At 37.7% G+C, this 24,039-nt stretch overlaps 1 protein-coding gene across 1 annotated transcript in view; it reads left to right on the top strand.

Moving 5' to 3' along the window:
* Nucleotides 1-22,676, top strand: part of LOC127650913 (collagen alpha-1(IX) chain-like) — an 84,034-nt gene extending 61,358 nt beyond the window's left edge. Inside the window, exons 9-38 of the mRNA XM_052136566.1 lie at nt 988-1,023; nt 3,543-3,614; nt 4,467-4,511; nt 4,635-4,670; nt 4,850-4,873; nt 5,449-5,502; nt 5,825-5,896; nt 7,331-7,372; nt 7,821-7,880; nt 8,532-8,585; nt 8,733-8,786; nt 8,888-8,941; nt 10,886-10,939; nt 11,203-11,256; nt 11,364-11,417; nt 11,974-12,027; nt 12,994-13,047; nt 13,288-13,332; nt 13,475-13,528; nt 13,611-13,664; nt 14,631-14,684; nt 16,105-16,176; nt 16,269-16,304; nt 16,395-16,439; nt 16,535-16,567; nt 17,122-17,268; nt 17,373-17,427; nt 18,292-18,477; nt 21,231-21,308; nt 22,193-22,676. Of these exons, the coding sequence (XP_051992526.1) occupies nt 988-1,023; nt 3,543-3,614; nt 4,467-4,511; nt 4,635-4,670; nt 4,850-4,873; nt 5,449-5,502; nt 5,825-5,896; nt 7,331-7,372; nt 7,821-7,880; nt 8,532-8,585; nt 8,733-8,786; nt 8,888-8,941; nt 10,886-10,939; nt 11,203-11,256; nt 11,364-11,417; nt 11,974-12,027; nt 12,994-13,047; nt 13,288-13,332; nt 13,475-13,528; nt 13,611-13,664; nt 14,631-14,684; nt 16,105-16,176; nt 16,269-16,304; nt 16,395-16,439; nt 16,535-16,567; nt 17,122-17,268; nt 17,373-17,427; nt 18,292-18,477; nt 21,231-21,308; nt 22,193-22,374 (1,914 nt within the window). The 3' untranslated portion in view covers nt 22,375-22,676. The remainder of the gene's footprint in view (nt 1-987; nt 1,024-3,542; nt 3,615-4,466; nt 4,512-4,634; nt 4,671-4,849; nt 4,874-5,448; nt 5,503-5,824; nt 5,897-7,330; nt 7,373-7,820; nt 7,881-8,531; nt 8,586-8,732; nt 8,787-8,887; nt 8,942-10,885; nt 10,940-11,202; nt 11,257-11,363; nt 11,418-11,973; nt 12,028-12,993; nt 13,048-13,287; nt 13,333-13,474; nt 13,529-13,610; nt 13,665-14,630; nt 14,685-16,104; nt 16,177-16,268; nt 16,305-16,394; nt 16,440-16,534; nt 16,568-17,121; nt 17,269-17,372; nt 17,428-18,291; nt 18,478-21,230; nt 21,309-22,192) is intronic.
* Nucleotides 22,677-24,039: the final 1,363 nt, after the last annotated feature.

Genomic DNA, 24,039 nt, shown 5'->3' with positions numbered 1-24,039 from the left:
CCTGAGCTGAGATTAGGTCATTTACAGCATTCTCATAGACGATACTATTCTCGCAAAACGTTTTTAGAAGCAGTGGCGGAGCTAGGGGGTGGCCGTGGCCACCATGGACCGAAGCTTGGCAAGCTTCGGTCCACTCGCAATTGCTCTTTTAGTCATTTTTTTGGTAGTTTTTTTGGCACAATTTAGTTTCTAGAGATTAAATCATCTCTGTAATGTAATGAAATCATCAACTTAACATGTAAGCACGCCAAGAACCAATATTATTATTATTATTACAATTACCATAAATTAGACAAATACTATATATATATATATATATATATATATATATATATATATATATATATATATATATATATATACACATATATAGTATTTGTCGAATTTATGGTCATTTTAATAATAATATATATATATATATATATATATACATTTTGAGTAATGAAAATGAGACATTTTATTTTGTATTATGGTATGGAGGGGCTGGATTTAATTGTTATGAAAATAACAGTATATTGACTCAGTGTTGCATCGTGTTTGGTTAGCACATTGTGTTACAGTCAAGATTCAAGACTTAACTGAAGAACTGTTACATACAACTGCAGAATGAACATCCAAATCAGGTCACCAACATTTAGTTTATTATTTAAAATGTATTTTGGCTACTTTCTCAAACTTATGTCCTTTTGCATTGTCAGCTTCTGTGATCTAGACTGAATCCTCTACTACAAAAATATCTATATTTGTGCTTGTCCTTAAACTTCATTATCGCAGTCCTCAACACACACTGAGAAGATTGAAACAGGTCTTTTTTGGTCTTCCCTTCCCAGGCAGTTCATTATGGATTTCTGCTCTTGTTCAGATCCTCATTAGAGATGTTCTTAAGTCAGCAACACCTCTATTCTGTCTCACTGGCTTACACTTATTGGTTTTAACACGGTGTCTCTTTTTTCATTTTGTATTTTTTATGATTCTTTTATTCTCTAGGGTGCTCCGGGCATCCCAGGCACTCCAGGAGCTCTAGTAAGTATGAGACAGTAGAAGAACATCTCCGTTTTAAAGAGGCAATGTTCTAAAACTCAGCAGCATATTCTGCTTTATGTAATGTACACAAGTAGGGCATTCTTTGATCAACATCCCTATTAACCAAGCACATTGTAGGATAGGTAAAGGAGCAGAGTTAAGGCAGAAATAGACTCTACAAGTATGCAAGTACATCAATGTAGATGCTTCTGAATGAATGAATGAAAGTTACACTTATATAGCACTTTTCCGACACTACGCTCAAAGCGCTTCTAGCGGCGCAAGCTTGATTTTGTGTGATGTTGTGTTACAATATGGTTCATTGCTGCAAGAGGCACTACAGCATACATTAGATCTGTCCTCTTCTACTTTCAAGCCGACAACATTTATGGTGAAACAGATTCAATATATTCGTGACTCCAGCTAGGTCTCCTAAGCAACCAAATTGGCCCGGTTGTTAGGGAGGGTAGAGTCACGTGTGGTAACCTCCTCGTGGTCACGATTAGATGTTCTCGCTCTCAATGGGGCATGTGGTAAGTTGTGCGTGGATCGCGGAGAGTAGCATGAGCCTCCACATACTGTGAGTCTCAACGGTGTCATGCACAGTGAGCCACGTGATAAGAAGTGCGGATTGACGGTCTCAGAAGCGGACGCAACTGAGACTTGTCCTCCACTATCCGGATTGGCGTGGGAATTGGGCATTCCAAATTGGGAGAAAAAGAGAAGAATCAATATATTCATATTAACGTACCTGAATAACAACACATCCGGTTTCATGTCTCACACTTTTGAAGGAACCTCTATTCCCCCCTTGAGTACTGAGGTTTTCAATGCATTGGCGAAGCACTCTTGCATGCGCACACGTTCGCGTAAAGTATGTTTCTGGCTTTTATGTGCGTTCTTGTGTTACTGTGAAGGTAAAAAATGTCCATAAAACCGGATGTGTCCTGCCATTAAACCAGATGTGTTATTATTCAGTTATCTAGCTATAAAAATGTCGCCAGATATAGGCCTATTATACATTTATACATATATGATTTGGGAAAACATGTTACATCCAATAAAATAGCTATTTTTTTAAGTATTTTGAAATATATGTTGCTGAATATACAGTATGTGCAATAGATTGTTTTACAGATACTGTGAATTCGGCATATTCTGCATAAGTTTAACCCGTAAACTATGTAAATGTCAAATGGAATTGAAGTAATAATTTACAACAGATAACTTTCAAAAGTCCAAACTATATGTATATATATATATATATATATATATATATATATATATATATATATATATTATTTTTTTTTTTTTTTAACCTGAATTGTATAATAATCTATTTAGATGAAAACTTTGAATTCATTCAGAAAGATAGAGGGCCCTATTTTAAGAGCACAAGCTCAAAGCACAGCACTATGATTTAAGTCACAAGTGTGAAGTCAACAGGCATGGCCATGAACTTTTGGTATTTTCGTGCATGTCTATGCACAAGTTGGTTTGGTGAATTTTTGTTTGCGCAGAGCAATAATGGGCTTGGTCAAGTGCAATTTAATTCTGAGGTTCTTCTCCAGTTATTGCACCATTTACATCCTATTATTTAGTCCAGTTTCTTAAGCATGAGTGATATAAACAAAGACAGCACATTCATCAGAAGTTGGTAGTGTGAAACACGAAACAAATAAACCAAATATTTTTCAAAATGCAAAGACTTAATCTCTCTTCGACAACAGGTGGAAAAATACCAAAAATCATAAATACAATTTGAAATATAAACATGATAATTATATTTGAAAATAATCTCCAAACTTCAAATGTAGGAACTGAGTTCAGACTTTGCACTAAAAACATTTCTCTTATTTCTCGAGGTTGTTCTCAAATGTGTTTGCACTACAATCTTTTTTTCCGAAAAATAGCAAATTGCTGTTTATGCCACTTAATTACAACACACCCACAGTTTGCATGCATACACCCACGGATAGAGCAAAAACTCCCACCCATGCCCAATTGTACAGTACTGACACGAAAAGTATGCTTAGAATTAGCACTATCATGAAAACAGTATAAGATTTAGTGCATAGTAGTTGTGCCTAGAGCTGTGTTTTGAGCACTCCGGAAAATAGAGCCCAGAATGTTAGCCAAACTGTATTCTTATTTAAACAGACCAGCAAGAACTATGTGTATCTTAATCAGAAAATACATTTACACTGCCACATCCAACCTCCTATCTCTGCAGGGAAAGTAAAGTTTAACTGAATCATCATCTGGTGTGTCATAAATGGGTCACATGCTGCTTATATCTGACTCTGATCATAACAGATGCAAAGACAAGTCCAGAATCACTAATCAAGTTAGCATAGACTGACCATGCTCCTCTGTATCTTAGCAACTGAAGCTTAGCAACTTCCATGCTGAACAGTGAGAAAGCTGTTTTCGTCTTGCTGTCTGTGTGTGTGTGTGTGTGTGTGTGTGTGTGTGTGTGTGTGTGTGTGTGTGTGTGTGTGTGTGTGTGTGTGTTACAGGGCAGTAAAGGAGACATGGGTGAGATTGGACTTCCAGGACAGAGGGGGCTGCAGGGGCTGCCAGGAGCAGTGGTTAGTATTGAGACACTTAATTAAAGAACCAAAATGAGAATGTGTTTCTGAGATGGTGAACTGACTTTTGCAATAATTTCACATTTAATATACAGTGCAGTGGCTCCAAAAAATATTTGGACACTTACACCACACTTAAACATGTGTGAATGTCATTGCATTAGATAACATAAAATCAAACCAGGTGACTTTTATTTGGAAGAAAGAGAGAACAAGCATGCTTTTCAAGCAAACCATTTCACAAAACAAAGTTGGTTCAGCAAGCAATGACTTTTAGAAATTTTAAATGTGGCTTAAAGGAGTAGTTCATCCATATATTAAAATGTTATCATCATTTACTCACTCTCAAGCCATCCCAGATATGCGTGACTTTCTTTCTTCTGCAGAACAAAAATTCAGATTTTTAGAAGAATAGCTCAGCTTTGTAGGTCCATGCAATGCAAGTGAATGGTGAATAAAATTGTGAAGCTCCAAAAAGGGCATAAAGGAAAAATAAATGTTTTCCATACGAATCCAGTGGTTAAATCCGTATCTTCAGAAGCGATATGATAGGTGGGGGTGAGAAACAGTTCAATATTTTTACTTTCAATCTACACCTTTGAATAGCCCCAACCAAGAGGTGGTGATATGTACGAAGAATGTGAATCCCCACCCCCCACCCCCCCCCAAAAAAAAAGAAGAATGTGGAAGTGAAAGAGAAAATGGAGATTTATATTATGTTAATCTATTTCTCTCTCACAACTATGTGAGAGACATTTTGAAGCAATGTTCCTTTATCTACAATTTTGTCTGTTTGTTTGTGTGATCATTATCTGTATCATGATTATTGATTGAACATATCTTTGTGCGTAGGGACCTATGGGCCCCATGGGGCCACGAGGACCAATGGGAGAAAGAGTAAGTAACCTCATTATGACCCCTTATCTTCATTTCCTGTTTGATGTTCTAGAAAGGTTCACTCCAGTAATGGAAAATATAGTTCATGTCATTGTTCTAACATGTGTTTTTATCTGGTTTTAGGGCCTTCGTGGTTTCCCTGGATCTGCTGGACCCCCTGTGAGTTCAGTCTTAAGGTTTCTTAGAAAAACAAACTATTGCTTTAATTATTGCATACTTTAACAAGCAGTCTGTTGATTTTTTTACTTGCAAAGAATGACCTTTTTGTCATATGCTAAATTAGCTATTTATTCCCAACATATTCTTCTACCTTTCAATATCTGTATCTTCTTTTCTAGGGACCAGCATCTGTTGGACCTCCAGTATGTCACATTTTGCGTGATTTTAGATGAAACCTGAATTGGTCTGACTGTTGTTTATCTCACATCAATTTCAGAGATAAATATACACCGATCAGCCACAACATTAAAACCACCTGCATAATATTTTGTAGGTCCCCCTCATGCCATCAAATAGCGCCAACCTGCCTCTCAGAATTACATTATAGAGATTATATTCACCATAATTGTACAGTACGGTTATCTGAGTTACCGTAGACTTTATCAGTTCAAACCAGTCAGGTCATTCTCTAAAATTTAACAATGGTGCCAAAAACAAAAAAACATCCAGTGAGCGGCAGTTCTGTGGATGGAAATGTCTTGTTGATGGGAGAGATCAATAGAGAATGGTCATACTGGTTATAACTGACAATGTCTACAGTAACTCAGATAACCACTCTGTATAATTGTGTTGAGAAGAATATAATCTCTGAATGCTATTCTGGGATGGGGGTTGCCGCTGTTTGGCTGCACGAGGGGGATCTACACAATATTAGGCAGGTGGTTTTAATATTGTGGCTGATCGATGTAATCTTTAACTCTCACATTGCCCTACACAGGGACCTCCAGGGAAGCCTGGTACTCCGGGGGATGAAGGAAACATCGGACCAGAGGTTGGAAACCTTTCAGGAATGCCTCACTACACTAAGGGGGCGTTCTGACCGTATGCGTTCTATTGCTAAAATGTGCGATGTACAGAATACAATGCATGTGTCCTAAAACATTCATTTTAAACTTCACAAGGAATCTAAATAAACAGCGAGGCACACCACAACACTTAAAGACGTCAGTCTAGAATGTTTACACAGAATAAACTATTGAAAATCAGCAGAGTTGGATGCAAAAATGTAGTTAATGTTAACTGCCCCTTAGATTTCATACTTGAGTAGCTATGACTCCTCTATATGTTTTATTCATGATATGTTGTTCTACCAGGGCCCTCCTGGACCAAGAGGTGGTAATGGGCTTCCAGGACCCCCTGGGCCCCCAGGACCACCAGGACCCGCAGTAAGACCTGCCCCCATGAATTTCATGTTTATTATTTTACATGTAGCAAATGCATTCTTACCAAAGCAACCCATATGATCCAATACATTTCATTGGATTAATCTAGTTTAAATAACTATAATATATAAAGATTTACACGTTAACTTTTATTTTCCAAGACTCTTTGAGTTAGTAACTGTGTCCCCCCCAGTGGAAACATATTATTAGCTACTGCACTGCTGCTGAGGGGACTGTGATTTTGCTAAGAAATATGCTTTTCTGGATCTTTTGTGGGTCCTGGAACAACAATAGTTTCCAAGAACTACTGTATAGTGCTTAGATAATCTGTCCTGGTCATTCTCAAGATATTCGACAAGAGTGTCAATAGTGTGTAATTCTGTCATCTTAAAAGGATAACCCAAAAATGAGCTCTGTAGGGCCATAAAATGCAAGTTAATAAGTTCCAAAATTTTGAAGTTCCAAATGCACAGATATGACTTCAGTGGTTAAATCAATGCCTTCAGAAGTGATATGATAGGTGTGGGTGAGAAACAGATCAACTCATTTAAGATTAAGTAATTTCTTTACTATAAATCTCCACTTTCACTTTCACATTCTTCTTCTTTTTTTGGCAATTTGCTTTCTTCATGCATATAAAGATATTTCAATATTTCAATTTTTTTATAGTGCTCATTGGATGATCATTCTTCCGAAAAAGAAAACAAAATAGTTCCGATTAATGTTATTCGTATAAGTTATTAATTTTGACGTCATTATTCGTGCTTTTCCGAATAAGGCATTTGGCTTTGGGCACATCCCTACTATATACTAAATATAAAGAATCGGAATGTATCGAATCGTGACCCAGATATTGACATTCACTAGGTTTCCTGCTGCACAACCCTTCTCTTTGTAATGTGTTTGGTTGCTGGTAAATACTTGTAATATGGTGCACCAAATCAAAACATTTTACAGGCTTGAGCACCTTCCTCTCACATTGCTCAAGTGAAAGTTCCAAAATTAACTTCCCCTTAAATCAGATCAAAAAATGTTGTTGAAGACCCAATACAAGTCCTAAGCTTAACCCTAATCCTAAAATCTGATTTGTTCATTGGAATGTTGTAACAGAACCAACAAAAATGATCCAGGAACCTACTTGGCAAAATCGTGGCCCCCTTTTGTTAATGCATTCTCATTTGCTGCATCGCTTTTGTCTTTGCTGTTAACCCTGACTTAAGCAATGGATGCTCTCTGGGTCCAATGGCTTCTGTTCTTGGAAGGTTTTTGGGGCTTTTACACAGACCTGTTGCTTTTAAAAAGGGTCTTTTCTTGTGTGTGTGTGTGTGTGTGTGTGTGTGTGTGTGTGTGTGTGTGTGTGTGTGTGTGTGTGTGTGTGTGTGTGTGTGTGTTTGCTTATGAATTTAAACTACTCTGCTGTCATTCTGCTCTCCGTAGGGGCCTCCCGGTGCTGGGAATCCTGAGGGAAGTGGGGAGACTGTGAGTGCTTGTTAGATTTGAATAATATTCATGTTTCAATGGACACACAGAACCTGCACATATAGAATGAACAATTACATTCTATAAACAACATTCCCTTGGGATCTGAGACATACAGTATCTGTGCATCTTAATGTCAGGTGGGGGGGGTTTGGTCAAACTTCACTATTTAAGCTCTATAATTTCCCATTAGCTCTTTGAAAAGATAAAAGTTATTGAAAAGTCATAAATCAAGAATCACTACTATTGATCATACTTAAGAGATTCAATCCCCCACATACAACCACCACTCACATTTTCTTCAGAAAATTTAAATTTGGCTGTGGTCCCTGATCTTATGTGTTCTGAGCTATAGTGGGTCTTTTGAATTTGTCTTATGAGCGACGTATTGATTAAAGTGTTCTGTGTTTTACTACACTTCCTGTTTGCGTTTGTGTGCATTTGTTAGCAGTGTCAGGCTACATGCCCGGCCGGACCTCAGGGGCTGCCCGGTCTGCCAGGGATGATGGTAAGACAAATGCTTTAGACTAGCCACTATCATAGAACTGAAGAAAACGCCTTAGTAACACCGTAGTAACCACCAAGAACAGCCTATAAATGCCCTAGAAACCACTTAGAACACCTTAGCAACCACAAACTAAATCCATGGCAACAGGGTCGGATTGGGGGTATTGCCCACTAGATATAAATGACATCATAGATACATATATGCACAATAATGTATTATTATTATTATTATTATTATTATTATTATTATTATAACAGGTTTAATAGGCTACATTGGTCATAAATACAATTGATCGAGTCAGATTCAGAAATGTATATAATACAATAAGAATAATATATTTTAAAGGCCATTTTAAAAAATGTATGTATTTGTTTTAATCATAATGAACATCTGCTTGCTATCGGAACACCAGGAAAAGTCCCGTCCCTGCCGAAGGCAAATCTGACCCTTCCCTTGCAACCACCCAGAACTCAACTGCCTAACAACAACCAAACAAAACCATGCAACCACACAAAACAACTGCTTTGTAACACTCTAGAAACCACCCAGAGTAGCTATACACAAGTACTGTATGTTCACTGATGAGCTTTTGTTTGGACAAACTCCAAGAACATCTCTTCTAAATGAGTACATTATTGAATTAAATTTCAGGGACAACACGGCCTGCCTGGCTTGGACGGCGTTCCAGGCAGTCAAGGTGAAAAGGTAAGTCAGGTTTATCTGCACGCAACAGAAAAATAAATGTCCTTAACAATAATAAAAAACATAAAACAGCATATACTGTACATGAATACATAAAGTCGTTCTTAATGTACAAACACGGTAGTCACATATTCCCTCTTTTATTGACAGGGAGAGCGAGGAGCCGCTGGAGAGCCAGGTCCTCCTGGACGCCCTGGAGAAGATGTAAGAAAATGAATGTGTCTACCACGTTGCACCCCAAAATATCTCAGAGACTGGAGATGGAGAGATGGAGTTGTACCTTACAAAATCATTATTTATTGCAGGGCCAGAGAGGTCCAATTGGATTCCCTGGAGCTCATGGGGATGAAGGAGATCGGGTAAGACTTACATGCATCTTCATCTGAAGCGGAGGAATTAATAGGTCTGCCAATTTAATGTGTTAACTCAGTGCGATTTTTATGGGAAAATATCATTTAAAAATCCTGCAATTAATCGTATGCCTGGGTCGCATTAGTCCAACTATCAGAGCTGGAAGGATCACCTGTTTTCAGCAGGGGGCAGTAAGCGAATCTCCAGCTGTATAGGCATCGCATACTGTAGCTGTACAGAGAACCAAACTCAAGTTTGTTTGACACTGGCGAAAGCACAAGATGAGAATGCATCCTTGCGTTTAAACAAAGCTAGACAGAAAACAATTCTGAAGGCAGGGATCTCCAGACATGTTTTTATAAGTTTCAAACCGCATTTTCTTGATACTCCTAAAAACGCTGCGTTTATGACAAGATGCACCCAAACTGAGATGGTCCAAAAGTGCATGGCTGACGTATGTGTACATTGATGCATCCTTATAAAAGGCCTTATTATACATCTATCTCAGACAGCTGACGAATTCAACTGCAAAATAGATTGCTGTGGACAGTAGGACAACAATAGGCATATGTTCAATAATATGGAAATAAACAATATATTGCCTTCTAAAGCCAATTTTTGTCTTGACTTATCAATGCTTTTTGTCTTGTCTTAATATGCCACAATAATATAATGCATTTTAATTAGCTGTATTATTATTTTTACATTATACTGTAAACAATATCACATGAGGAAGAGTGCTATATGACCGTACATCAGAACGGCTGTGATTCGGCCGTAGGTAATTACAGCCTTTGCGAGTGTGATATTGCTTTTATACAACAATTCAAAGAACAAGTACATAATTAAAAAAAATGAGGAAAAACTAAGGACTGTTGCAAAAAAAAAATACAAAATAAAAAACTACTACTACTACTGTATCTTAAGCCACGGATCTTCATGGATTTTCTTACTTCCATTGCTAGTTGAAAAGCTGCACACAAGCAATTCTGTGAATACCTGCATCTGTCCCAACTCCCAAGCAGAAGTGTAGTGTTAATCAGCTTGTTGAAGATAATGGCAATTTTGGTCAAATACATCCTATTTTCTCTGTGTAAAAAATCAGGGTCTCCCCTGAGTATTTTACTGTAGTCATTCACTATAGAAGCAATTATCTCCTCACAATGAGGACAGTTCGGTATCATGTAAGCGCCCTGAGTATGTGTGATTACTCCGTCGGATGTGTCTCTCAGCTGTGATAAATCTTAATGCTGAAGCTCATCTCATGTGTACTGTAGTAGTAATCACTATATACTGAATTATTGTTATTTGATGGTCTTTTTTGGGGGAATATTTATATATGCAATTAAGTGTGATTGATTCGATTAATCGGCATTTAATTCGATTAATCGGCCCTAATAATTGCATTTGTTTAACACTCAGTATGGCCAATCAAATAACATCTGCAGTTATTGTCTGGAGTATGAATGCTGTGCATACATTATGTATCTAGCCAAATTTGCTGAGAAGTAAAGGATGTAATCTATGGTTACTAATGTTCCAATATACACTCACAAGGAAATTAATACGTTTATACTGTATGTGCAACACATAAATGTTGCTCTGGAGACATCTGTAAAGGTTCGGTTGCGGTAATGTCAGTTTTACATTTCACATGAATTTGTTGTATTGTGTTATACAAAATTATTTGATTTTCTTTTTCTAAATGATGTGAAGTACGTTTATCTGCATGCTAACACTTTCACAGTTACCACATTTTGGAGCGACTATAACCGAGTAATAACCATGATTGTTATTACATTCTAACACTGTTACTGTTATTTCCAACTCTTATAGAGATTTGCTGAAATTGAAGGATTGATACATTGTTCGATAGATCACTGTATGTGTGATATTCTGTGAGGTTCCTGCTGTCAATCAAATATTTTACGGTCTGTTGCTTGTGCTTACAGGGCCCTCCAGGATTTAACGGTATCCCAGGACCAACAGGACCACCAGGATCTCCAGTGCGTGCACAGTATTTCATTGATTTAAAAAATAAAACAGCCGGTGATTCTGAACTACAGTCTACAGTCAAACTACAAGAGAATCTGTTATTTATGAGAATGAGACCGAGAATGCTGTTCAGATTTGAGGGATTTCAGGCTTTTTCAAGGCCTTTCAAGGAGGTCTATAATACGTGCAGAGTGCTTTCTATTATCTTTCCCTTTCATCTCAATGGCAGTTTTTTTTTCATGAATTTTATATTAATATTTATGTATCTTAACAGGGTGTTGAAGGCATCAGAGGGCGGCAGGGACATCCAGGACCGAAAGGAGATGATGTAAGCCTTTTCCACTGTCCATGTCAAACTCTAATAAGAATAACTATGAATTAAATAACAATAATTGAAATCCTTTTGACACATTGTTTCCTGTGTTTTATTTTCAGGGTGTGATCGGAGCCCCGGGTGAGAATGGAGCTACAGGTGCCAAGGGTGACACTGTGAGTGAGACTTTTGAGATCAGTTCTCAACAGATTATTATTTATTTTCTCCCCAATTTCGAATGCCCAATTCCCAATGCTCTCTAAGTCCTCGTGGTGGCGTAGTGACTCAATCCGGGTGGGGAGGACAAATCTCAGTTGCCTCCGCATCTGAGACAATCAATCCGTGCATATTATCACGTGGCTTGTTGAGTGCATTATTGCGGAGACGTAACGTGTATAGAGGCTTCATGCTATTCTCCACATCATCCACGCACAACTCAACATGCGCCCCACCGAGAGAAAGAACCACATTATGGCGACCACATGGAGGTTAACCGGGTGAATCTGGTTGCTTAGGAGACCTGGCTGGAGTCACTCAGGACACCCTGGTTTCGAACTCAGGACTCCATGGATGGTAGTCAGCGTCTTTACTCGCTGAGCTACCCAGGCCCTCTCTCAACAGATTTATTGATGAAAATGCCCGTTATATCATATTGTTGTCGTAATAAATAGGAAATGGTACTAGATGAGCTACTGGAAATATCTCTCTTATCTTTAATGATGTCACTTGTAGGGTGAGCCAGGAAAGCATGGTTCTGATGGAGACCCAGGAGCTCCAGGAGAGAAGGTGAGAGGTGATGATGTTTATACATATAACTAAAACTCAAAATTCAAGACAACTTGTTAAGTGCTAAACTCTCAAAGTCAACGTGAGATCAAAATTGGCCTTATTTAGTTTAGTAATACATGTTCCTAGATTTATTGTGAGCATTTTATCATTACATGTTATTCCAAACAAAATAAATAGTTTGTTTTCATAGTCTATCAAAATAACTTGCTAAGAATATAGATTTTCCAATGCATCCCAATCTCAATATAGATTCTTAAATCCCAAGAACAATCTTTTACTGTGCAACTCTCTGTCTGTGATTAGAAACTTGCTGGTAAATGTTCAGATTTCACTCGCCAGTGATTGAGTAGTATATTGGTGAAAAAGTTCTGCATTGAGATCCTTTCACTGCGTGTTGAGAGTGTAATTTAATTTGACACGTCCAGCGTAATATGTGTCCAAAGATGAGATCCATGCAATCGATTTGTGATTGACTAATAACTATTTTAATAATCATGAGTAGCACAGGTGAGGTAAAGCCATTCAAGTCATATCTCATTAATATGCGCTTATTTACAGATGCTCATTTCAAAACTGCCGGTTTTCTTAAAGAGACAGTGTCGATTTTGCACATGTTGTGCTAATCAATGTAAATACATGTAAATAGTAAACATTTTGCATTAAACAATACAAATTAAACAAATATAATATATGCAATATAATAGACATTAAACCTGAAATATACCTTATATGAATCGATATCGAATCAAATCGAAAATGTAATTGAATCGAGAATTTTGAATTGGAATTTAATTGGGAAACATATATCAACACACAGCCCTACCTGTTTCACTCTAAAATATTTTCGATTTGTCAAAGAAAATGGGCTGTCAATGTTTATGTATACTTAAATAATTTTAGCATGTTCTTTTGATTGCTAATTACATCAAAGAGGTGTTTGAGATTCTGTTTTCTACTCGAAAGGGAGAGCCAGGGCTTCCCGGAGCCATCGGTGTCAGAGGAATTGTAGGAATTCCCGTAAGTTAATCAGTGAATATATATTTACATATTTGTATTATTCTGGTGTGCACTTCCTTAAATGATAACTGAAGTTGTCCATTTTACTCTGAAAGCTACTAAGATTAAAACTTGTCAAATGGAGGCCTATTAAAATTTATTTCTGTGTTAATGGAGATGTGATATTGACTCCAACAAACAGTAAATTAAGAGATTTGCTCTCATTTGGAATCAGTGACCAACGCTGCATCTCAAATTTAGGGTTTGCCAGGAAAACAAGGACTCGTAGGGTCTGCAGGTCAAAAGGTAATCATTACATGAAAGAAATCATCATTTTGCATGCAAAATAACATACCTTAAATACATTTTGTACAGTAAGATTAAGATGTGAAATGTGATGCTGTGGCAAATAGTACTCTGTTTTACTACTCAATATATAATGTCATAGGGTGAAACTGGTGCTGTTGGACTGACTGGTCCAATTGGGCTTCCCGGTAAAGATGTGAGTATTATGATATCAGCGCTTTTATGTGCTTGAATCCATTCTTTCCATTTTGATTAATCATATTCATTCGATATATTAGGGTGCACCTGGACCTGCAGGAGAAGATGGAACTCCAGGAGCCAAAGGAGCCACTGTAATTTAAAACACCATTCATACATACTTCTGTTTAATTGCCCTGTTTTACGAGATGCTAGTGGTTACCCATTAATTGCCTACCTACCAGTATCCCTAACAAAGACTGTCCAACTAGAGGTGAAGTAGTGCAAAATCAAACAAACAAAAAAAGGAACAGAAAGAGGAAAGCAATAGGGTGGCATGGGTAACGTTACCTTATAGCAAATTATGTCGTCACCTGGAACCACCGCCAGTGCAAACCGCAGTCCTCTTGTGGACATAGTTCATTTGTTTTTAATAGAATTGGTTGCAACCATTTGTCCAAAAACTCAAATAAATCCAAAGCAAAAAAACTTAACCCAACATCAAGTCCAGTATAAAGATGTCCATTCACTGTGCATCCACAGCATACACCACCTTCACTAAACCAGCCAGCCAGCCACCTCATCACACAGGGCTGTTTCCCAAAAGCATCGCAAGCTTAAGTTGATCGCCATTGGCGCCAATGGTTTCTACAATCTACTTAGGCTTACAATGTTTTTGGGAAATGCAGCCCTGGTGTGTTGCATTAATTGCTTGATGGTCCTGAACCCTGCCCCCAATACCAGCCAAGAAAGAAGGTGACAGTAGAGAGTATTCGGCTATCCTCTAACATCCTAACACCTTTAAATACAGTATTTATGCATTCTGTATTTCATCTGAACTCATCATATAGTCTGCTATCAAGTATGAATGTCTATTTATATTTTGGGTGCAACATTTCTGTTTATGGATTTCTGGAATTGAATTGATCACCTGGTGAAAGTCAATGTTATTACATTTATTAAAGCGGCTGCAATACTGTAAAGCATACTGTGACACATTGACTGATCCACTTTGTAGGTACTTGTGGAGTAGGACCACTGTACATATTTTTCATGCTTTTTAAAATTCTGCTTTTTGCTTTAGAAAAAAAACATATTTTATCAAACTTTTCCCTCCTCAGGGTGAAACAGGAAAACAGGGTCCCGTCGGCCCAGCGGGGCCACCAGGAATACTGGTAGGTTAGCCCCTATGATGCACCCATGGGCTACATTATGGGTCTCTGGGTTTTACTAAAATTCTGTATTTATAATATTAGTACTATTATTATTGTAAGTAAGAAAAAAAAGGTTTAGTTAATATTTAGTTGCATTACTTTTACATTAATTAATTGCATTTACATTTACATTTATTCATTTGGCAGACGCTTTTATCCAAAGCGACTTACAAAAGAGGAAAACATAAGCGAATCATCTTAAGGAGACATTAGTACGAAAAGTGCCATACTACAAAGTTTCACTAGCATCAGAATAGCATACAAATCAGATTTAAGTGCAACAAGAATTATATATATTTTTTTTTTTGTGACTAGTTAAGTGCTCTTGGAAAAGATGTGTTTTTAGCCGTTTTTTGAAGATAGAGAGTGAGTCAGCTTCAGGGATGGAGTTGGGAAGGTCATTCCACCAATGTGGTATGATGAAACTGAGAGTCTGGGAAAGTGTTTTGGTGCCTCTTTGTGTTGGTACATCAAGGTGACGTTCCTTAGCCGACCGCAGGCTTCTGGTGGGAGTGTAAATCTGCATAAATTATTTGAGGTATGCTGGAGCAGACCCAGTGACTGTTTTGTATGCCAGCATCAGGGCCTTGAATTTAATACGTGCATCAACCGGCAGCCAGTGGAGAGAGACAAAGAGTGGTGTAACATGTGCTCTCTTTGGTTCATTAAAGACCAGATGTGCTGCTGCATTCTGGATCATTTGCAGAGGTCTAATTGAACATGCAGGAAGGCCTGCAATGAGAGTGTTACAGTAGTCCAGTCTAGTTATGACAAGTGACTGAACAAGCAGTTGTGTGGCATGTACAGAGAGGAAGGGTCTTATCTTCCTGATATTGTAGAGTGTAAATCTACTTGATCTTGCAGTCTTTGAGATATGGTCTGTAATGATTGAAAGCATAAAAGGTATAGGTAAAATTGTTACGAGCAGACATTCAACTCTTATTTTGACCATGTAAATACAGTAAACCATGTTTTGTTTGCATAATATGGGTAAGAATACCAGAAAGGGACTGATTTACTTAGGAAACAAATCGTCAGTAAAGCAAAAAAAAAAAACAATAGCCTAGAAAAGCTGTCCTACTGCTAAAGGGATGACATATAGTTTTGTACAGAATACTTAATATAAGTGCTTTAAAAAAAAAAATACAAACTCCACATTTCTGCTTTTCAACCCTGATTCACTTGCGCCACTGACATTGAAAGTGTGCACTACTGCAAACATGATTTTCTGTTTTAATTGACAGCATATCACAGATTCTGTTGATGGAGCTTAACTTATTTTGAACCTGGAACATTCTTTTAACATATAATTATTTTTAAAAATAATGTGCATTTAAACGTTGTTATTGTAATTAATTGTCATTCTTAACTACATCCGCAGGGAGATAAAGGTGACCAGGGATTCATGGGTCCTCCTGGAATCAAAGGTCACACGGGTCATAAAGGAGACCAGGTGTGACCATGTTCACTTTACAAATCATAACCAACCAGACTTCATTATTACTGCTCACTGTATGTGATCATGTTGCTTTTTTGTAACTTCAGGGTCCGATTGGTCCAGTTGGTCCTAAAGGTAGTGAGGTAAGTGTGCCATAGTGAAACCGCAATCTCAGTGACCTTATTAAATATTTGAAGGATAGCATGTAATTTTACACTCTCTCATCGGCACAGGGTAATCCAGGTGTTGCAGGAGAACCAGGCGTGAAGGGTGATCAGGTACGCCATGATTGCTTCAAAGTTCCTGTCGTGAACCCTCTAATTATGATATTCCAGTATGTGCAAAATAAGCTGATTTTAATAATGGTTTACAGGGGCCTCCTGGGATTCCTGGCATCAAAGGAGAGGTATGTGCTCTACCACACTTCATCAATGGGCAAAACATTCTTTGAGATTAAAGTTGTACATTTTGTTACATTTTTAAAGACATTTCTGTATTAATGGTGGTTGCTAAAGCCCCCTTAGTGCATACTTAGGGTGAGGGATTGGAACAAGCTAATTCATCCCCTAAACCAGAGGTGACCAACCCTGCTCCTGGAGAGCTACCTTCCTGCAGAGTTTAGCTCCAACACACCTGCCTGTCATTTTCAAGTAATCCTAAAGACCTTGATAAGCTGGTTCAGGTGTGTTTGAATAGGTTTGGATCTAACCTCTGCAGGAAGGTAGCTCTCCAGGAGCAGGGTTGGTCACCCCTGCCCTAAACATATGAACCTTTGGTGTGTAATCCTGTATTGTCACTAATGATCACTTAGAACACCTTAGCAACCACAGATACTAGCAATGCCCTAGTAGCCACCCTGGAGTTTTGCACAGGCAAGCACCACCCATATGTTCTTCACAAAGCTTCAGAAAATTTAATTATGTGCTTTTGTTGAACATTTGTTTGCTTGTGTTATCTAAGCTTGGAGAGAAAGGCCAGAGAGGAGCTACAGGTGCTGATGGTCATCCAGGACAGCCAGGTCATGAGGGTCTGACCGGCCCCCAGGGGGCGAGAGGTTTGGAAGGGGAGAGAGGACTGACTGGACCACCAGGCCCCAGAGGAGTTCCTGTGAGTACCTGTAACTTCGTGAAATTGTGCATTTTCATGTTTCCATTTTGTTTCTAAATAATGTGTTTATTGCTGATTTGTTGTGTTGTGAATTTGTTTTCAAGAGCCCAAAGATGAGTGACGAGAAGATTCGTGAAATTTGTTCGGCTGTTGTTGAAGGCATGATATTTTACTTTAGCAGTAATGAAAGCAATACTTCTCCCCAATATTAAAACTCTGTCATTTACTCACCCTCATGTTGTTCCAAGCCTTTTGGATTTTCGTTCTACCATTTTTAAGAATGTTCTCGCTGCTTTTTCCATGCAACAAAAGCATAGTGACTAGGGGCTGTCAAGATACAAGAAGTACCTTAATGTACAATATTCCAAGTTTTTTGAAGCCATAAGATAGCTTTGTGTGAGGAACAGACTGTAATTTAACGCTACGTCTAGATTAATATGGATACATTTAATCCCCTCACTGGGCAGGCAAAAAATCAACGTTGCATGTGTGGTAAGAAATGCAATTGTCCTCGCGTTCCGTCGCCGGGCACCAATTCTGAGTAAACTTCCCTTCGCATTTGAAGTTATGTAATGGGAAGGTTATACAAAGTAACATTTATCTTTAAAAACGCTATCAACATGAATATCAAGCACAACAGCATCGCCATAACGCAGGTCGCCATCTTGATTGTTTTGGTTGAATGGATCACATACGTCATTGTTTTTAGATATATCCATTTTCATTCAGTTTACGTGCCAAATGCTCTTTTTAAAAAAAATTTTTTTTAATTTATTTTGCTCGACAGCCCTTCGTTGATATGCCTTCATTGTATGGACAAAAAAAGCATGAGCATTTTTCAAAATATTTGCTCTTCCATGAAAGAACGAATATCAAACAGGTTTGGAATGACATGAGACTGGGTCCTAATGACATAGTTTACATTTTTTACAGTAAACTATAAATTAAACCTGTCGAAAAGCATCAGATCATGTCCTTTTATAATCTATCACTAAATTATGACATTTTTACTGTGCTCAACAGAACATTTAGATGCATATAAGAAAGAACTGGCCAAGAAGCCTCTACCTCTTGGGGCTCCTGGAACTCCAGGACCCATGGGGCCACCCGGACCAGCAGGGACAGCAGGAGAGGCCGGACCCAGAGGACTTGTGGGCCCCAAGGGGCCTCCAGGATACTATGGCCTTCCTGGAAATCCAGGAGCCAAAGGTAAACATTGAAATGTTTAAAGGGATAGTTCACCCAAATATGAAAAATCTCTCATTGTTTACTCACCCTCATAATATCCCAGCTGTGCATGACTTTCTTTCTACTCTAGAACTCATTTGAAGACATTTTTTTAAATGTCATAGCTCGGTAGGTCCTTGAAAAAAGTGAATGGCGATTTCTCTTTTGAAGGTCCAAAAATCAAAGACAGTCAGCATAAATGTCATTAACATGACTCCAGCGGTTAATTAATGTCTTTTAAATCTATACAATAGCTTTTGGTGCAAAAAAAAGATGAATATTGATGTACTTTTTAACTATAATCCAACGCTTAAGGAGAGGGTGGAGTCCAAGTGGTCTCTCATGTGACGTATTCGCGTTGCCATGGATACCGACGTAATCTAACGTTCTCCACTCGTTTGAGACATCCAGGATAAGCACACAAACTCAGCCTTGTGAGTAAAGAAACAGAGAATAAATGCAGTGTTCCCACACTCTTTGAAAGTCATTGAAAGTACTTGAATTTCAGGCTTGAATTAGGGCTGAACAATTAGGGCTGCACCATAAACGTCACCGGCTGCTCTTCCTCGCACGTTATGCATCATTCAAGGATCCAATAGCAATCGCAGAACACAGACGGTAGGATTGCAAATATTGCGCATCATTTTATTTATTCACTGTAGTTCCACGTTTATAATGCAGGAAATTTTGTCTTTCTGTCTTAATTCCAGAATCAGCTGACTTACAATATAAATGTAAGTCAGCAGCATGTAAGTCAATTGATTCCTTGCTGGGAAGCAATTGACTGAAGAGAAAATCCCTAGTGTAGGCTAATGTAAGCCCTAATTTTATAAAAGATAATGAATGTGGTCATGAATGGTAAATGGTCTGCACTTATATAGCACCTTTTTAACCTTAACGGTATTCAAAGCACTTTACACTGTGATTCATTCACCCATTCAGACACCAATGATGGCAGAGCTGCCATGCAAGGCACTAGCCTGCCATTGGGAGCAAATTGGGGTTCAGCGTCTTGCCCAAGGACACTTCGGCATGTGGAGTCGTGTGGGTCAGGAATCAACCCGCTCTACCACCTGAGCCACAGCCGCCCCATAAGGGAAGCTGGTGTTCCACGGAAGCAAAACTTGCATGTTAGAGCATCTAAAGAGAAAACACCCAAGTGCTATTTCCTTTTACCTGTACTACATTCTTTTAAAAAATATGTAATAAGTAAGCAGAACATGTAAATAAATACATTATTTATTTGTTAAATACCATTTAAAGTGGTATTTCTCTGTGGGGTCAGAACTGCTTTTATGAGTTAGCATGAAATCAAGTAAAAAAAAAAAAAAAAAAAGGTGAGAGAGGTTAGGCTGTACATTGCAAAAAGTTATTTATTAGTTTTAGATACATTTTTAATTCGTTTTTATTTTATTTTTATTAGTTTTCCAATTAAAAAAAAAAAATCCAAAAAGAATTTAAAACAAGGTACAATTACTTCAGGAGCTACACTGCACAATATATATATATATTGTTTTAAGGATAAAAAGTATAATATAATAATAATAAATGTATTCATTAAAAACTGATATTGAATGTATTGACATATTGTGACCAATAACATTTCTACTGAACTTAATGAAAAAGTCATCTTCACACATTGAATATTACAGAATGTTAAATGTATTATCTTCATCATGATGCATGCTTAAATGTTAATAAGTGTTAATAAGTGCTTGATATGAAATAAAAGGTGCTTTGAAAATGTCCTTGAATCTGGTGTTCATAAAAGAAAATCAACCAAGCTACTGTACAGCGTTCCTCCTCCTCGCTTGTAAACAGCGCTGCTCTTCATGAGAATGTAGCTATGACACACACGCGTCAGTTCGTGCATGTTTCAAATGCCTATGCGATTATGTCACAGGTGCGTACCGCTGCCGACCTGAAGCATGATTTATAGTTTGAAAAAAGTACTTAAATTTGTATCTTTTTCACACCAAAAGCGGTCGTGTCGCTTTAGAAGACATTAAGTTAACAGCTGGTGTTATATGGATGAAGTTTATGCTGACTGTCTGTGACTTTTGCCATTCACTTGCATTTTAAGGACCTACTGAGCTAAGATGTTAAACAAGGACAAGAAATAGTACCTTGATTTTAAATCATTTTTGAAAAAGAAATGTTGTTGGTAAACAAATAAAAAATTAATACTAATTAAAAAGTCTTCTATAAGTAATAAATAACTTTTTGCAATGTACAGCCGAACCTCTAGCAGTCTTTATGCTATAAATGCTACTTTCATAATTATAAATTGCCCCAAGTGGAATTTACAGGCTAAAACTCCGAACACACAACAATTTACACCATCGGTTGCTGGGTAACAGACTCCAGAGAAATTAGCATTGCTCTTCTTTTGTCCTCTCAAATGGAGGTTGTTGTACAGTCTTGTAGATATTGTAAAGTCTGGGGTTGTAAAATGTTTTGAGATTTATTCTTAAAACAAAAAATGTTTGCTAAAGGGGAAAGAACAAGAAATCTAACTTCACCAGGTTATACAGTATACGCATATTAGCATTACAGAGTTAGTTTTTGACAACAACAAAAAGTATGGACAATTACCATGTTTTATTTATTTATTTATTTATTTTACATGTACAGTTAAATTCTTTGAAGTCATTTTGGCTTAAATGCCATGATACATGAATATGGTAAATTGAATGTGATATACTTTGTGTCTAATACTTTGAATGTTTGTGAAGGTGATGCAGGACAAAAAGGTGATAAAGGAGATAATGGGATCGGAATTCCAGGAATTCCTGGAGAACCCGGACCACAAGGTACAAAACCTTAAACCTCAAACCAGATTTCAGGACCACTTAGATGGTTTAGACAAGTGCAGTTTATGGTTTATCTTGTTAACGGGATAGTTTACTCACCCTCGTGCCATCCCAGATGTGTTTGACTTTCTTTCATCTGCTGAACACGAACAAAGATTTTCAGAAGAATATTTTCAGCTTCTAAAACCACATTAAATCAGCATAAATCAATAAAGTAATCCATACGACTCCAGTGGTTAAATCCATACCTTTAGAAGCAATATGATAAGTGTGGGTGAGAAACAGATCAATATTTAAGTCCTCTTTACTATAAATTCCCCTTCCTGTACAGTAGGTGGCGATAGGCACAAAGAATCTGAATTGCCAAGAACAAAAGAAGAAGACTGTGAAAGTGGAGATTTAAAGTAAAAAAGGTCTTAAATATGGATATTTTTCTCACCCACATCTATCATATCCCTTCTGAAGACATGGATTGAACCATTGGAGCCGTGTGGATTACTTCTATGATGCCTTTATGGGCTTTTTGAGCTTTAAAATCCTATTACCCATTCAACTGCATTGTGAGGACCAACAGAGCTTAAATATACTTCAAAATAAATCTTATTTTGTGTTCAGCATAATTTTGCAACATTTTTCCAAAATTCATCCCAATACGAAATAATCAACAAATCATCATATTTGTAATCACTGTCTTCCTAAAAACAAAAAATCATCAATATCAATGCTGAAGTCTCTGAGGATTAAGGATGTTGGGATATTTGGTAACACTTTACTTTTACACGTTGCATTTATTAGCATTCAGTTTTTATGACGTTGCTTTCTTAAAATAATTTTGCATATTTGATTGAAAACCCTCACTTATGAAATCTGATTTTATGAAACAGGACCAGCTGGCAAGCGTGGCATCGGTAAGGATGGCATCGACGGTGCCAGAGGAGAAGCTGGTGTACCTGGATCCCATGGTACCCCTGGGGCAAGAGGGCCCCGGGGCACCCCCGGTCTCTGTGATCCTTCAAGCTGCTTCAGGCTTCAACCTTTTTATCTGTTCGGTGGGAAAAATCGGTGAACATCAAGGGTCCATGAACAGAAACATAGAAATCTTCTAGAAACCTTCATCACAATGATCGGAAACACAGAGACAGTCCATTTCCGATAAACTTGAAGAGACTTCACAGAAAACGAGTGAACGAACAAACTGTTGTATAGAGACATACAGATGCAGGTTTGATGGTGGATAAAATTCATATGGTTATTGAGCCTTGTACAACATACACTAGAATGGTTGGGAAGAAAATATCAAAAATTTTTCTTTTTTTTTTTTCTTTCAGAAGGTGTAAATAGCTGAAAAATAAATAAAAATGATTAGAAATTGTTTAAATATTTGGGCCACTAAGAAATGTGATCAGGTCAAATCATTTGAAATGACCACAACATGCCATACACCTGCATTTTTGCACTTGTGTGTATTTAAAAAATGTACCTCCTGCATTAGCGCCTCTTGTGGTGATGCTGAGAATGCAACGAGTACATAAATTATGTTTTTTTTATTATTATTATTATTAATGCTCAGACAGTACAAAGTAAAAACAGAATAAATAAATACAATTATAATAAATATATAAAAAACGGGGGAATTTAAATAGATAACATTTCAACTTAAAACAGATGCACTATAGAATTGGAGGTGTCTCGTTTCGAAGGTTGCATGCTAGGTAGGATTCATCCTTTGAAGGCTGCAGTATACCGAGTGTCCTTTAAACAAGCCTCGTTTAAACGAGACGGCCTTCGTAGGACAAATGGAAACGGAATGTTACATGGTTGCTATGACAGCATGACACTCTTTAACAAGTGCGAGCGATTTGATTGACAATGGAACAAAGCCCCTCTGGAAGGGAATGTAAGAGTTACATTTTAGGAGAGTTGTCATGATGTATAGAGAAAAGAAAATAGATTTTACAGGTGCAGTTTTAGTCTAAATCATTATTTTAATTATATATTAATATAATTATACATATTATATAGTCTGCACCCATCTACAGAAGTACTTCAACTTGGGAATGAACATTACTTGCATTTGAACATCATATTTACGGGCAAATTGGCGCCATTTTTGTTAAACATTTCCGTTGAAGCAAAGAATTGTGGGTTGTGAGTGCCCAAGAAGGATACACCTCATGCAACCTCCGAATTCCCGTGAAAGAAGGTCGCATTCGAAGGCTGCATTCGAAGTGTCCTACTTGCTTTTAGGAAACGAGACAGCCTCGATGACGTATGCGGCTGACAAATGCGACCTCCGGAGGACGCAGCCTTCCAAACGAGACAGCCACTGTTTTCACAGCTTTTTTATTCATAGACAATTCAAAAAATATAAGGTATTTCTCAAATTCCTTTAATAAGACAACAAAGAGAGGTCCAGAGCTTGAATACTTTGATTTGCGATGGTGGAACTTAGCAACGGGGCGGAGCCAGGAGTTTTTCAAAGGGGTGGCCAGGCAGGGGCAAGCGATCAGACTGTGGTGGCACAGAAATGTCCGGGCAGCATATTTATATATATATGGTGAGTGGATACAATGACACCTGGGACGGAGAAGAGTAGTGACCTTGGTGTGTGCACATGTTAAGTTTGTACATTTGTACAGACATGATTTCACCTCTAAAAGATCTAAATTGTGCAAAACTATGACTAAAACAGCAACTGCGAGTGGGCTGGCCAATGGGCTGGCCAGGCTTC

The sequence above is a fragment of the Xyrauchen texanus genome, chromosome 10, assembly GCF_025860055.1.
Source record: "Xyrauchen texanus isolate HMW12.3.18 chromosome 10, RBS_HiC_50CHRs, whole genome shotgun sequence".
Taxonomy (NCBI): domain Eukaryota; kingdom Metazoa; phylum Chordata; class Actinopteri; order Cypriniformes; family Catostomidae; genus Xyrauchen; species Xyrauchen texanus.
The sequence above is the reverse complement of the archived record's forward strand: the minus strand, read 5'-3'. Positions and strand labels throughout refer to the sequence as shown.